Source organism: Excalfactoria chinensis, chromosome Z, assembly GCF_039878825.1.
Source record: "Excalfactoria chinensis isolate bCotChi1 chromosome Z, bCotChi1.hap2, whole genome shotgun sequence".
In the NCBI taxonomy this organism is placed as follows: Eukaryota; Metazoa; Chordata; class Aves; order Galliformes; family Phasianidae; genus Excalfactoria; species Excalfactoria chinensis.
In genome coordinates this window covers 51,437,042-51,453,500 of record NC_092857.1, presented here as the reverse complement: position 1 = coordinate 51,453,500, position 16,459 = coordinate 51,437,042, and the positions used below count along the sequence as shown (strand labels likewise).

The 16,459-nt window shown below is 37.2% G+C and overlaps 1 protein-coding gene across 1 annotated transcript in view; it reads right to left on the bottom strand.

Annotated features, from left to right (window-relative positions):
- ADAMTS19 (ADAM metallopeptidase with thrombospondin type 1 motif 19) overlaps window positions 1-16,459 on the bottom strand; it is a 116,697-nt gene that overhangs the window by 72,856 nt on the left and 27,382 nt on the right. Inside the window, exons 3-6 of the mRNA XM_072359679.1 lie at window positions 16,066-16,231; window positions 9,641-9,813; window positions 8,660-8,743; window positions 7,648-7,805 (exon numbers count right to left, since the gene is read on the bottom strand). Coding sequence (XP_072215780.1) covers window positions 7,648-7,805; window positions 8,660-8,743; window positions 9,641-9,813; window positions 16,066-16,231 — 581 coding nt within the window. The remainder of the gene's footprint in view (window positions 1-7,647; window positions 7,806-8,659; window positions 8,744-9,640; window positions 9,814-16,065; window positions 16,232-16,459) is intronic.

Genomic DNA, 16,459 nt, shown 5'->3' with positions numbered 1-16,459 from the left:
GAAATTACATTTAGTTAGTGCATTCTCAATCAATTACATATGGATTATAAACAGGCAAAGACTAATTGTCTACTTTCCAAAAATGAAGTATCTCATTATATTCTATTTTTCAAAATAAATGTTCATGTGTAGATGGGATATACAACAGAAGGTGTAAAGAACAGCAGAGGAGGAATAAAGAAGAAACCAGACAATTTCCATGAACAGTTTGCATGAGTGTATCATTTTAGATAAAACGAATACATATTTTAGGCATACCAGCAGACTTAGTACTTATTTAAACTTGCTTGTAGTTTCCTTCCACATTTTAGGTTTGAGAAAAGAAGAAACAGAAGAGGTCAGACAATGGATTTGAGCATTCTATCTAATATTTATTCTGGCTTTTGCCCTTCTTTCAGTTTCCTAACTCTTCTGATGTTCTAATGTACTAAACGGATAATGACAGCACTACAGTTGTTCTTGTTTTTTCATGTGATGAAACATTCTGGAATAGCACCAGTAAATTAGGTCCATACAAAATTATCAGTATTAAAACAACAACAACAACAACAACAACAAAATACATTACAATAAGTTTAGGAGTTAATGAGCCACCAGCTAAATTACAAATTTACTATTCAGATGGGAATTTAAATAAGCAACAATCTTACTGTAATGGATACTTTTTCTGGAACTCCTCGTTATTTTGATGGTAAACTGCAGATGTACTGGTGTGCATAATTTCTAATTTAGAAAATCAAAACACACTGCATTTATATATATTTAAATAGCTAATTTTACTTCAGCTCTGTAATGTTGAACTGAGATTTAAAATGGTAATAAGCTACCTTCAAAAGTTCAGCCACATTTAAGAAAACGTCAAAAGAGTGGTATGTGAAATCATAGGTGAATTGAATGTGTAACTAACATCTCAAAACAGATATAGAAAAATGAGTATGTCAAGGAAGAAATTTCTGAGTCGAGCCCAATGGAATCCAAATGCAACATTATCATTAAACAATGATTTGGAGGAAAATAAGAGAGCGTTGCTAGTGAAGTTTGAAAATGAAATGAGAACTGTTAGAATACAAATTGGAATGAAGACAAATCATCTTTTTATAAATGACTTATGTGAATAACTCTTATTTTAATGCAGTCAAAACTGGACTCCAAAACTTGAACAGGTATGGTGATGACACAAAAGAAAAAATAAACAGAAGAAAAGAAATAAGGATTTGAAAACAGGCAGTGGCAGTTTACTTCAAAAGAGTGAATAGGACCATTGGATAAAATTAAAGGAAAGTATCAGATGTGGCACCATCACAACTGTCTGCACACTGCTGTGTTCAATTTTGGTGCTTATAATCTGTTAAAAGAGGAAATGGGTCTGGAAAGAGCTAAAAGAATGATTACATGTCTGAGAAAATGTTAATCTAAAAGAAAGATGAGTTGTGACTTGATTGCAGCCTACAAGCATTTACATAGGGAGGAGCTTTCAAATAACTCCTTAGCTGCAAATGGTATAGAGATCCCTGGTTGAAAGCTGAAGCAACAGAGAAGAAAAATACAACAAAATTTTTCTTTCTGAAAGTAAATTAAAATGGCAACAGTCTATTTCAGAACACAGTTAATTTCCTTCATTTTGTTTATTTGTTTCAAGACTGTCTAGCTTTCCTGTTCACTACTAAAATCTGAAATTTAGTCCTGGAAACTTACACTACATAATCATAATTTTAACAATAAGTTTAGTTTCATGTAGAGGTACATACAAAACAGATCTGTAAGGGTGAAAAACACTGCAGAATGAAACAAATAGTACCTGAGTACTACAGCTTTAAAGAACATGCTGATGGAACCAGGTACATCACACAGATTTTCCTCAAACGTGTTATTAGATGTTTTGCATACTCAAACACCTTGAACTTGGAAAGAAAGAAAAAAACAAAACAAAAAAAAAACAAACAAAAAACCTGACAGCATCTGATAAAAATTAGGGAAAAGTACTGGACAACATAAAAAAAATTTAATGTGAAATGAGGTTCTGCTTCACTCATATCTTTTTTTCCTAAACTTCCAAGATTTGACTATCTAGTTTGCTATAGCAGTCATATATGAACTCAGATATAAGAGAGAAAATGTATATGCCACAGACCTTTCCATAATTTCAGTCACAATATACGAACAGAAAACCTCTGTGGATTCCCTCCTCCATAGCAACCGATAAAATCTCAGCAGTCATTAAACTCAGGGCTTATCTCTGTGCAGTTGCACACCTTAACTTCAACAGCAAGTAGTATAATGATGTTCTCTAGTGTTCACTAATGCACATCTTACAAGGAACAAACTAGATGTACTGGAAGATTTGCTTCTTTTCCTGTGATATCATTGGCATCAGTGGGACTTGATGGAAGAATTTCTACAACTGGAGAGCTAGGATGGAGGGATACCAGCTGTTTAGGAGGAACAGACAGGGTAGGTGTGATAGATGCTGTGCTGTACATAAGGGAGAGATCATACTGTAAAGACCTTGCCATTCTGAATGATGAAGTAGAGTTTCTGGGCAAAAATGACACTTCTCAGGGAGAAAGTTAGAATTGACCCCTGGGAATCTGCTCCAGAAGGTTCGGATGCTGGCTTGTTGAGAAATACCTTTTTTTAGCCCAGAAGTAGGCAACCCTACTGCACTACAAATCAGGCAAGTAAGACAGAAGAATGGCCTTGTTATAAAGGGAACTGTTCTTGGAACTAAGGCAGAAAAGGAAAACACATGATCTCTGGAAGCAAGGTCAAGATACAAAGGGAGAGGACAGATTGGTAGTTAACACCTGCAAAAAGAAAACAAGGAAAGTTGAAGCCCAGCATGTATTGGCAGTGGCTGCTGTGGAGCCAGACAACAAAGAAGACTTTTTCAATGTTGTCAGCACATCGTAGTTTAATCCAGCAGGCAGCAAAACACAACACACCTGTTTATCCACTCCCTCACCTCCAAGTGAGATGTGGGTGAGAACCAGTAAAAATGTAAGCAAAGTAGAACTTGTGAGTTGGCATAAAAGCTATTTACCAAGATATGGAAGAGAAGAAAAAACAAAAAACAAACAAACAAAAAAACAGTATTGATAATTATATGTAGATCACACAGAAAGTAATGCCTCCTATTTATTTTCATGGCAACTACAACAGATGAAAAGGGAATAATAACATTATTTGATACAGCAAATTCTAAGCTGTGAAATACTATCTTTCATCATAGTCACCACCATTAGCTCTGCATTTTCACAAGCACAAGAGTCTGCATGTTATGCTTGCAAAAATCCGCACCAGTAGAGGTGACCCACTTTTCCACAGTTGCTGTGATAGCATCATTCCTAGGAAAATGTTGCCCACAAAAATGTTGTCCATTTTCATTGGACCAAACAGATGAAAATCAGAAGAATATAGACTATGCAGTGGCTGTGGTAGGACAGTCCAGCCAAGATTGGCAGTGTGCTCCAAGGTCTTCAAACTTGTATGAGGCCAGGTGCTTATGTGTTGAGGATGACTGTCTTCTCCAGCCTGGCTCTGGCAGTTCAAGTGTCCAGCTTAATCAGTGTCATGATGTACGAGTCAGACATGATGGTGTTTCCGGGTTCCAGGCAATTCAGAAAATTCCTTCCCTATCCCAGAAGGCCATGCACACCATTTTATCCGATGACTGCTATGTCTTGATCTTTTTCTTAGATTACGAATTCAAATGCCCATGGACTCCATGGATACCACATCTCACCACCAGAAATTATGCAAATCAGGTAACTTCAGCCTCAGATTGGTTCAGTAGGTTCTAATAAATTTGAATATGATGTCATGGTGTTATTTCTGTTCCTGTGTGAGTATTTGCTGGACCTACCTGAGGAAAACTGCAATATTCCAACATTACCACCATCGTTGCAAGTAAATTGAAGCCAGTATTCAGCTTTTTACACAGTTCCCTGGCTGTAACCTTCTGATTTGTGTAGATGAGATGATTGAGAAGCTCCTCATAGCATGACAGCTGTGCAAGGCTATCCAGAAAATGGCTTATATTTCACAGGGCTGTTGCCACAGCTGAAACACACCACCCACTGCCTTACTGAGCTCACATCCACTATCTAGGCTCCATAACCATTCAGCAATTTCACTGGTTGCAATTTCTCCCTCACAGAGGAATAATAACACCATTAACTTACACAAACTTTCATGTAAGACATTATTTTGTCAGACCACCTCTCTGCTGCCTCCTGTCACATGCCAACAAAATATAACAGAATAATGGTGAGAAGTTTTAGTCTCTACTGCCATACCACCAACATTAACCTCTGATGTCATGGACACATAATAAAAAAGAAGGCATTTCTTTTGGAGAAGCATTTGTACATACATATATACCTACCTACATTCCTATATATATTCACAAAACAATGATGATAACTCAGTTTCCCACCACCCACTCACAGATGCCCAGACTGTCCCCAGACAGTGGCTGAGTCCCCTAGACAACCCCAAACAGGTATAGTTTCTCACATGATGTTATGCAGTATAGAATATCTCCTTGTCTACTTTAGGTCAGCTGTCCTGCTTCTGTCTCCTCCCAGCTCTTCACACCCCTCCAGCCTCTTCACTAGCACAGCAGTACAATAAGACAAAATGTCCCTGGCTCTCTGTATAGCAACTCAGCAACAACTAAAATATTGGTGTGTTAGCAATTTTGTTTTTTCTCCTAAAGCTGAAAAACAGCATCAAGCCACATACTGTGAAGAAAAATTAACTACATCCCAGCCTGCTTGGGTCAGGGAGTCCCAGACATGAGTTCAGACTGAGAGAACTCCTTGAAAGCAGCCCTGCATAGAAAGATTGGTGCTTTTTTACTGATGGAAAAAAGTTCAGTGTGAGCCAGCAGCATGCATGCACTTGCACCCAGAAAGCCAAGTATATCCTGTGCTGAATCAAAAGAGGAGTGGACAGCAGAGTGAAGGAGGATATTGTCCCTCTCTACTCCACCCTCTTGAGGCCCCATCTGGAGCATACCATCCAGGTTTGAGGACCCTCAGGCAAGAAAGAGCTGCCAGAAAGGGTCCAGAGGAGGGTCAAGAAGATGATCAGCAGACTAGAGCACCTCTCCTGCAAAGGAAGGCTGAGAAAAGTTCTGGAAAGACTTCACTGTGGCCTTTTGTTAATTAAAATGAGATTTATTTTCTCTTTATTCTGAGGGCAGTGAGTCATTGAAACAGGCTTCTCAGCAAGGTAGTTCATGGCCTATGCCTATCAATGTCCACGATGCATTTGGAAAATACTTATTTGGAAATGCATCTGGAAAATGCTTTTAATAATAGGTTTGACCTTTTCATTAACCTTCATGTGAGCTCAGGCTATTTAACTCAATTATATTTGTAAGTGCCTTCCAAATGAACTACTCTAATTTCTTCCTTTTTTTTCCCAGAGAAAAATAAGTTATAATATGTGTATCTCTAGAGTAATAGTATTAATTTACATCTGTCCAACTGTTTTACCATGAGAGTCCATTTCTATCTTAATTCTCACACACTCCTTCTATGAAGCCTTCCTGATCTTTTCTACCTAAACACCATATGCAAACTTTGTCTTTCTGTCTTCCTTTTATTTTATGACACCATATTTTAAAGATGACAGTATTTCACCAGAATAAGCCAAATTAAAGGGAAACTAAACAAAATCTCAGAGAGTCATACAGAACTATAGTGAAATAAAATTATCAAACTACTAGTGTACTCACAGCTATCACTCCAGTCTGTCTGGACAGCAAAGAACGTGAACGCACTGGGCAGAAATGGGTTTTGCTTTCAGTTTTACAGAACAAGTGTTAAAATAAATGTGGAAGAGAACCTTTTTCATGAAGTGGCTATGATGGTTCTTTGTTGAACAAAAATCTTTATGACATACACATTATGCTCTTTACAATTTGCATTAAATATCAGTTATGCAAAACAGGGATAATCAAGACTATAATTCCAACTCTTTTCACTACCAGAAACAACTGGCATGTGTGAGTACAGTGAAGTCCTTTCAGAACACTCTTGCTTGTTCTTCATGCTAAACAAAAAGGAGGTGTCAGTAAATTTTAGCAGGTCTACCACAGACCTTTGGAAATTAAAAATGTATATTTTTACTTGAAAAAATACCAAGAAATCAGTATTCATCTCCCTAAACAAAATTACTTCTCTCACTAAGGAAAGTCTGTTGTCCAAAGCTGTTTTTAAGTTATAACAATGGAGTCTGTTCTGCGATTGTAAAACAGAATATACTCTCTGAAAACAAAACACACAAACGTAGACACATTTGGGGTTAGCTATACCATAAAACTGATGATGTGTAGAGGGACCCTGGATTAGAAAACATTCCCACGTTCAGTAAACCACACTGATATGATTTACTAACAGCTAAACCAGCTCTGAGGTGGTAGGTAATATAGTCTGGAGAATAAAACCACAGAAAAAAATGCCAGAGCAGATCTCCAGTTCCTGCCTATAGTATAGACTTACTACCTGACCTTGAACCAATCACTTCTCTGTTCTTTGCTTTAATTTCCTTAACATTAATCAGCAAATACTTCAAATAAAACCTCTTTAAAACTGGCAGATAAAAGCATAGGAAATGCTAATCAGAATACCATTATTACCAAGAACATCAAAAGTGTGTCTTAAAAGTATGATTAGACTTTCCAAAAGTTAGAAGTTTTTTATCATTTAGTAAAGTTACGTGAAATTTAAAATGCTCTTTGATTAAATGCATTGTCTGCTAAAGACATCTCCAAGCTGTCTCTTGACTGCTTTAACTAACACCTCATTTGCCTGAATCCAGAACTTTCTTGACTCTTTTCATGAAGGCTCATAATGGTAAGAATGACAAATGAGAGGAAAGAGGTGTTAAATTCTTTAATCTGTAGTATCTTGCTGTTGAAATACATCTCCCAGGTTAAGAAGTGCAGCCTTGGACAGCTGAACTATCATTTTCTCCTTTTCACTGGAAAATGGCTGTGCACCATTCAATCAAGATGCATCTTCCTGTGCCACCACAGGAAGCCTAAAGAACGCCCACTTGGGAGGAAAGAGGTAAATTGGAGGCAGGTGTCTGGATATGTGAGCTGTATGATTGTGTTATAATGAACCACAATCTGAGATCACACTTCTGTATCAGAGAAGTGCGTACTGCACATAGGGCACACATTAAGACATACATGTTCCAGATCCATTGCAAAGAAGTGAGGTGATTAATGTCATGCCGAGCCAGTTCTGAATCCTCTACATACACTTTTGTCTTTTGAACAAATGTATCTTCAGGCCTGCATATACTGCCTCTCGTATACACATAGAAAGGAGCAGCTAATCTACAGTTGAAGAAGAAACAGTGACTTTGTAACTTCAGATATTTACCAGCTGCAACTGTTGTCTTCCACCTCATGAGCACCATATTGTTCTAAAAGCCTCTAAAAAGACTTTCAATTAACTTTCATTTTCTAATTCTGGAAAGATGCCTCAAATTTTACTCTTTCTCATTCAAAACTAAAGTCTGTTTTGATCATCTATGAGTTCTTTAATCACTTCTTGATCACTTCTTGATCCATAATGTTCATACTACTCTATTACTTATTTCTTAATGCTCATCCATCCATAATAATACCTTGTGATAAGTATAGCTGCATCAACTGATGACATGTCTTCTCCCCAGCTTGTTGACATTTCTAAGTGTATATCATTCTTCTTGCCAAACTCTTCATGCTGCCATTTACAAAAGCTTTCCAGCATTTTTTCCCCATGATGTCCAATATACATATCTGCCTAGAAATGAAAATATTGATTCTGTTAAAACTGTGATTCTGTACAAAATAATTAAGGACTTTTTTTTTTTTTTTTTTTTTTTTTTTTTTTTTTTTTTTTTAACTGGATTTGCAAAAGTATATTCCTTTTCATGGCAGAGTTTATGCATAAAATTTTGTGCTTCTGAATTCAATGCTATTCTTCCATGTTAAACATGCAGATGAAGACACTGTACTGAGATGAGTACAGACAATCTGTTCACCTAAACTCCTCCCCCTTTACTTGATAGCTCTTCACTACTGATTGAGAAGAAAAGATTAGTGATGTGAAGATGCAGAATTTGAACATAAAATGAGACTTCACTTGCTGTAAGTATACAAAATACTTTTTCACTGGAAAAACATAATATTTTAAAATTTGAAACACAGACAGGGAGATCTCTTCTCTTTATGAACCAACTAAAATATGAGAGGATTCCCAGAATATTTCATAGAAATGGCAAGATATAACAGAGCCTTTCATTTGTTGACTAGTTATCTGACAAGCAACATTAACTCTCCTACCATCCATCACTTAGAAAAGCTCGTCACTGAGTTCTGTATATAAGCAGATAAAGAAATACTTTGTTTCCATAGGATTTTTTTTTTCTTGGCTTTCATCTGCAAGCATAGGAATCTCAATATATACAGAATATAGATTAGCAAAAACTTGATATTTACTGCGGCTGTCAAGCACTGTAAATAATACATAAACAAATGCACAAAAGCTAACTGAGAAAACTGTTGGTCATTAAAATAAATGAATATTACAAGCCTCCAGAGAGGCTAATGTAGCACTGTCCTCTGCAGACTGAGACAAAGATGATGCTTACTTACTGGAGTCTCGTGAAGGAGGACAAGCTTAGTAACCCGAAGATTAATTTGCAGTCCAAGGCTCTTGTGCTGAAAAAGGTTAAAAACCTATGGGAAAGAAAAAAAAAAAAAAAAAGAAAAAAAAAAAAAAGAGAAGAAGCAGGCACTTGTTTTGAACACAACACACTGTGGACTAAAAATATCAAAACTCAGCGGAGCTAAAAGATTTTAATATTGTAGTGAGGTTGCTTTCATTTTCTATGACTTCAGCAAAGCCTAAAACTAATCTGTTTTGTTATGAGGCAATACTGCTTCTGAGAGAACAGAAAGAACCTTTCCTACTGACAAAAGTCATAAGCACTTTACGAAGCTTAGACAATTTCTCCACATACTTGCACATGCACATAAAGTTATTCACATGAAAATTCTTACTCATTCAAATGTGAGATCATGGCAGTAACCCTCTCATGCAGAATAGTTTATTTATTTATTTATTTATTTTTATTCCTCAGTTTATGCTCCTTCAGAAAATTCTTTCCTTGTATGTGACAGACTCTAGTTTTTGCTGCACTTTATGCAGTTCAACAACAGCTGGGGGAGGGGTTGTAATCATCTCAATGCCTTAACTTTTTTTTCTTATCCACTGTGATGATCACATAATCCTTCTAAATGACAATGTTGTATTTTCATAGCAAGCACAGATCATAAGAAATCATGCAATACCCCAGCTTTCCAATAATATCATGATCTTCTAACCAGAAAATCACCTTCGTCAGATCCCATTTTCTGGTTCATCGCTGAAGATATAAGACCAGATGGTACAAACTGATGTGCAGCATCATGGTTTTATGTTGCAAAATATACGTATTAAATCTTGACAGCCTGCTAATGGTCATGTGCTGTCTCTTTACAGGTACTCTGTCAGGATAATACAAAGGAGCAATGAAATCAGTCCATTATGCATGCACTGGTGGCAAAAGCCAAAATGAATTTTAAATTTCCTACCATGTTTAAGATGGTCAGAATAAATCTTCTGGCAGCATCTGTTCCATGATACAAAACCATAGCTGGATCTGCTACCACAACTGTTTCTATATTGTATTCCTGAGGTAATTTGTAAGAGTATCGTTTTCCTCTTCCACTTTCTGATACTTTCTGATTCTTGGATTTTCTTTTATCTGTAACATAAAACACTGTATGAAGAATTCATCTTTCAAAGTACCCCTCAGGTACCTTAAGGATTTGCTACCTGTACTTAGAGCATCACACTGATTGTGTGCAATGTAACACTCATGAACGCTAATACATGCTTATTTAGCACTGCCAGTGCAACTAGGCTCAGAATGATGGACCGAATATTAGTTCACATGAGGGAAACAAGATTGTCATCCAGATGCTAAGATAAAAAGAGTCAGATTCTTTGCATCTCACTACATGATATATTCATAAAATAGTAGCTGCATCCTTGTTTGCTTTATAGGATAGAGTTAAATTAATATTCTTTTTAACAGAAAAGTAGTCTCACTGAGGCTGAGGAATCACCGTTTATCCACATAAACCATAAAGAAAACATCTTGATACAGTCAACATATCTCAGCTTAATAGATGATGAATACAGATTTGTCACATACTGAGTACCAAGAAAACATACAGAACAATTCAATGATTTGTAAGGATGAAAGAAGAGATTATTTCAGATGAATGATGTCAAGAATATGTAGGATAAAATATGGTTATGTTTTGTGTTTTGTTTTGTTTGTTTTTTTAATGCTGCACTAACAGCTTTTCAAAGTCACTGCTGCTGTCACTATAAGTAGCTGAAATAATTTTATTTTTTAAAGCATATAATCTCCAGAAATAAATAAAGACTTGGGTTTTGATTTCCTAAATAGAAATACTAGATACATCCATAAACAATCTAAGTTTGAACCTCCCACATTTTGATCCTTCAATCAGCTTGCTTAGCCTTATATGGATAGCTGTCTCCTGTTATACATGTGTTTGGGGGCTGGATCTAGAGCCTAGTGCACAAAACAAAACATCACACTTGTTTTATTCATGCTTTTGAGAATAGTTTTTAATGAAACGGTAGTATCAAGTGGATAATATGGATACACTAATTGTGCCAAGAAAATACACCCTACAAGCTATACAACTATGATTTACTACACAAGCACTTAGGGCTGCATGAGTAGTCTAAGGCTCTGAGTTTAAATTCATTTGGGTTAGAAAAGATTTGTGTTGAGCCATCTGATCAATACCATCTTCCTTCCAGGAGCAGTGACTGATTCCAGTAACGCTTCCAACATCATTTATTCACTTCTTTCTCAATAACAGCAGCTATTGGTTAAGAAGTTTTAATTTAGCATCAGCATGGAAGTTCTGAGAAGTTTGCTAATATGCTTCTCTAATATTTTAGCTAGAGATCTAATTTTTGTTCAGAATTGACAGTAAGCAGCCCACTATTTAAAACAGTATTTTGCTAAATGCACCACAGTCCCAGAAACTGCTGTATTCTCTATTTTTTGGGTTGCTGTGGATGAGAAGACTGCTCAGCTCCATAGACAAGCTGGCTGCATGGGGCAGTGTCCCTCATTTCCTCAGATATCTGTTGGGTTAACAAACCAAAGGAAGATCTGTTCTTGGCCAGTCAGCCTTTTCCAAATAGCTGGCAAAATTCCCCATCATGTGAGATCTCATTTATCTGAAAATTTTCTCTCTCCCTCCAGACTCTTAAATAAATATAATTGCTAATTTTGGTAGCAGTGGCATCCAAACAGCTATTATGATTACTTCCACCTAACAGACCAAACAGGTTTTAGGCAAAAATACTTGATTATTCATATATAAATAAACATGCAAAAATAACTAACAATTGCTCGTTAATGGAAACCAACAACTCGAGCAGTACCAGTATCCTCTAGCACAATCTTAAAAATCTAGACTTACAACTAAGATTATTTATGCATTTCATTTCATGATTATCAGATAAAACTGCTTTTAGAGCAAGAACTAACACAGCTATCGCAGCTGACAGTCCATTCTTCATCTCACTAAGTCAAACTTCTGCTGAATTTTTCCTACAAAAATAGCATCACTTTAAGACCGCAGTCTGATTGTAACTCAGAAGAACTGAATATTACTTATTGTCAGAACAGAGAAGTAAAAGAGGAGGCTTTCAGTCTCTCAAGGACAGAAAGGTTTCAAAATTTACATCTACTGTATCTTGTGCAAGCGCTCTCACTCATCAGTTTGTGTGCAACAAAACAACCATCTGAGATTTTTTTTTTTTCCCTAGAGTACTTTTGCCATGACCCAGCTACACCGCATAAACAACTTCAGGATTGAACAAGAGCTTCATACTAGGCAGAAGGAAAAGTGCGTAGTTCCTCAACACAGATCTTTGCTACAATAGCAACTGCTTTTCTCATGAGTCCTGTGCAACAGATCTGTGAACTGGTTTGATTTGAAAGGTATTATGAACCAAGTGCTACAGAAAAGTGCAGAGTTTGAGAGCTGTGTACATGCAGCTGGCTCACATAAGTAAGTAAATCATACACATATTCAGTGAAAAGACACACACACGTTCCCACAGAATCAGAAAGTAAACATTTTCATCAGTCCTATTTTCTCCCTCCATCAGTTATCAAGAAAAACAATTTCTTTGCTCTCCTTGGACAACTTTGGCTATGCAGTATCTTTCAGTACAGACCACAACAGTTACAGAACACAAACAGTACCTTCATTGATTGCCTCCCCTAGTTCTGCATGAAAAGCCATTACATATATTATATAGTGATCCTTCAGCACCTCCAGCAGAGTCATTCATTCCTTGTAACAATCACAATTCATCATTGGAAATATATTTTTGCTTGATATGTAGCCAGTCTTTGAGACCAATTTGGCTTAAAACCAGCAGCAAAAATACCTGTCCCATAGCACCTACTCTGACAACACCTGTTGTAAGATATTGCTGAGAAGAAAGCATATGAAAGACAAGAGCTACATTGTGTCAGACAGCTACAATTATCTCCAAAGAAGTTGTGTAAAATCTGAGTATCAGAGCATCAGAATGTTCCATGAATCTGCTGCTTTATCTTCATTAATCTACTTACCTGAAGATTTGGTTTAAAATTCTAAAATACCACTTTAAAAGATTACTCTGTTGTTTCAGGTTGGTTTTTTTTTTGGTAGTTGTTGTTGTTGTTTGTCTGTTTTTTTGCTCTCTCCCTTCTGCAATCCACTTTAAGGCTGTATCCATATCTTGAATTTTCTAGTGATTTTAATGATGCTAAGTACTGTCACACCAGCAAACTGCTCCTAGCATAGACACCACTTTATCAATATAGCTTACTACAGCTCCACTATGTAAAAAAACTTGTAACATCAAACAGAGGGACTAGTCTTGCTAGTACAACAGAACTAGTCAGAAACTGCAGACATTTAAAGCCTCCCAGAAATAAGGTTATGCCAGAAGATGCTAATCAGTTATGCACAGTTTGAGCTATTTTGAAATACCAGACTGGTAGTAGAGATAATGAAAGCTACTTCAAACAAATATTTGAATCTCTGTTGACAGACTATTTGCACTAAGTCAGAGCCTTGGGCATAAGATTACTGGAACAGAATAAGCTGACTTTTCCATTTTAGAGGACAAGACAATGTGAAAGGCTGATTGCAAATGAAAATGACAGAAAAATAATTTCCTTACAGATGAGTCTGCATCTTAATTCATTTTCATACATACCATGGATTTTTATACAGCAGATGCCTCTGTCGTGTTTGTTTTATGCAAGCACACACATCATGCACACTTTTTGTTTTCTCTGCTTCTCTCATCCTTAAACACATGCAGGCACATGTGCTTTAATTCCCCTATTATCATTAATGATGATCGTAAGAATTTCATAAGAATGACCAACTTTATATTATTTGAACTTCTGCTCATATTTTCTTTCATTTCAGCCTTTGGATGGAAGACTAATTATAAGAATAACAGTACTTCCAAACTAGGAAAAATCTGTCACATATATTTAGCTACAATGGGAAACAGACAACAGTTCTAGTTCCGTATGCCATGGAACAGTTCAGACTAGGAGGGCCTTACAGAAGTCAGCTAGGCCAACTCCCTGCTCCAAGCACGGCAAAAAAATCAGGTCTCTAAGGATCTATTTCCATCTGCATTTTATAAATCACTGAACATGCAGACCCCACAGACTCTCTTGAGCAATGTTCTTCATCCTTGGTAAGATTTTTTATCCTTTATGCACAGTTGAAACTTCCCAGAAAGAAAATTACAACTGTTGTGTTTCATCCTGTCATAGCATCCTGCTGCTATGACAGGATGAAACTGAATAGTGAGAAAGACTGGACCCATCTTCTAAATACAACCACTTTCAGCACCAGAAGATTGCACCTGCATCTACCCTTTATCTTTCTTCACCAAGTTGAAAGAATAACTTGTTTGAAATTTCCTTCTGCCTCACAGCAAATGACACACAATGAAATCTATAATATTCCTACCCACATCAGTAGTCCTCTGCTATTTTCTACCATTTGATCAATATTTCTTTCTGAGAAAACTAGGAGATACGGGAAAAAAAAGCCTGTATATTTGCCAACTTACTCTGGTTTATTTCCTGAAAAAAGAGATATCTGGGCGAAACACTGGATGGATGGCCAGGCCCAAAGACTTGTAGTCACTGCTGTTAAATCCAGTTGGCACCTAATCAGGAGTGATGTCCCACAGTACTCAGGCTCAGTACTGAGGCTGCTCATATAAAATAACTTTATTAATGGTCTTGATAAGGGGATTGAGTTCACCCTCAGTCAGTTTGCAGGTGACACCAAGTTGGGAGGGAGTGTTGATCTGACCGAGGGGTGAAAGGCACTACAAAGGGACTTGGATAGACTGCATTGATGGTCCAAGGTAAACTGTATGAGTTTCAATAGAGCCATGTGTCAGGTCTTGCATTTTGGTCACAACAGCCCCAGGCGACCCTACAGGCTTGGGGAAGAGTGGCTGGAAAGCTGCCTGAACGGAAAAGGTCCTTGCTGTACTGATGGACAGTCAGCTGAATATGAGCCAGCAGTGTGCCCAGGTGGCCAAGAAGGCCAATGGCATCCTGGCTTGTATCAGGAATGGCATGGTGAGCAGGACCGGGGAAGTCATCCTGCCCCTGTACTCAGCACTGCTGAGGCCTCACCTCGAGTACTGTGTTCAGTTTTGGGCACCTCAATACAGAAAGGACACTGAAGTGCTGGAGCAGGTCCAAAGAAGGGCAATGAGGCTTCAGAAGGGTTTAGAGAATACACCCTATGAGGAGCGACTGAAGGAACTGGGGCTGTTTAGTATAGAGAAAAGGAGGCTGAGAGAAGATCTTATGCTCTCTTCAAGTACCTGAAAGGGGACTGCAGTGAGAGCGGGACTGGTCTCTTCTCACTGGTGAAGGTGACAGGACAAGGGGAAATGGCTTCAAGTTGCACCAGGGGAGGTTTAGGTTGGATATCAAGAAAAACTTTTTCACAGGAAGGGTGGTTTAACAATAGAATAGGCTCCCCAGGGAGATGACTTAGTCACCATTTCTGAATGTGTTTTAAAACCATTTGGATGTGGTGCACAGGGACACAACTTAGGGGAGGACTGTTAGAGTTAGGGTAGTATTTTTAGGTCCTGAAGGTCTTTTCCAACCTGAGGAATTCTATGATTCTGTGATTTTTTGATAACTTCCTATAACATCATTATAAAAATATCCTCAGCTCATGTCTTCTCTCCTCTGAATTAAAGAAGCCATCAATTGAGCACGAACGGCAGAGTTTGATTTTCCACTAAGGCCCTTTTCCCCTCTTCCCTGAACATTACTAAGTGAGTATTATGAGTCAGACTTTTTTAGAAGCCCTTTTACTAGAAAAAAACTGACTGTCTCTACCACCCATTAAGGAAGATGAATTTTGAATTCATTTTAATTGACAATCATAAAAGATGAACACTGTTACAAAGGTCATTTAAAATCAGTGTCTCACTCACACGGATGTTCAAAATATTAGCAACTGAAATGGTGATGATCTGTCCTTATGTTCTAAAACTGAACAGTAAGTAAAAGCGCTGCACATAGTAAGTAAACTAGCAACTACTAAGACAATAGTACTAAGACAACAGACTGAGCCACCAGGTAGACTGTAGTTGTTAGACTCAAATAAAAAACACCTCCAAATTTTCTCCTTTCAAATATAATGGATCACTGTATTTGTCTGTTCTGCAACAGGCAATTCCACCTTCTCACTGATGAAATACATGCCACCTTGAAGCTGACCATAAGTTACTACTAGAAAAATAATCAAATATGCTTTTGTTGGTTTTTAACTACTGCCTACAGATTTTAAATAGATGTCCACTACATTAAGTCTGTTCAGTAAGATTTGTGTATTACCTGTAACAACACCACAGTACTGATTCTGAGAAGTTGGTTTTTCAGTAATTTTCTCCTCTACGGACCTTTTTCGTCTGTACACCCTGTGTGCGTGACCTGTCACAGCCAAAGTGTGATTGACTGGCTCAATAAATATGAAGTCCTCATTAATCTGTATAAAACCCACCTGCAAAGGAAAAGAAAAGGAACATAAGATAAGAATTTAAGAAGCTATGTAATTGTGCACACTGTTCACAGAACCAAAAATAACCAAACAAACAAAAAAACAAAGCACACACGCACAAAAAAAGCCCTATTCTACTTATGAAATATCTTTGTTTTAGTAGCCTTACTAGCTAGGTGACTACCTTTATATTTTACAAGTCTTTCTTCTTGAGTGAATTGGAATAAATTT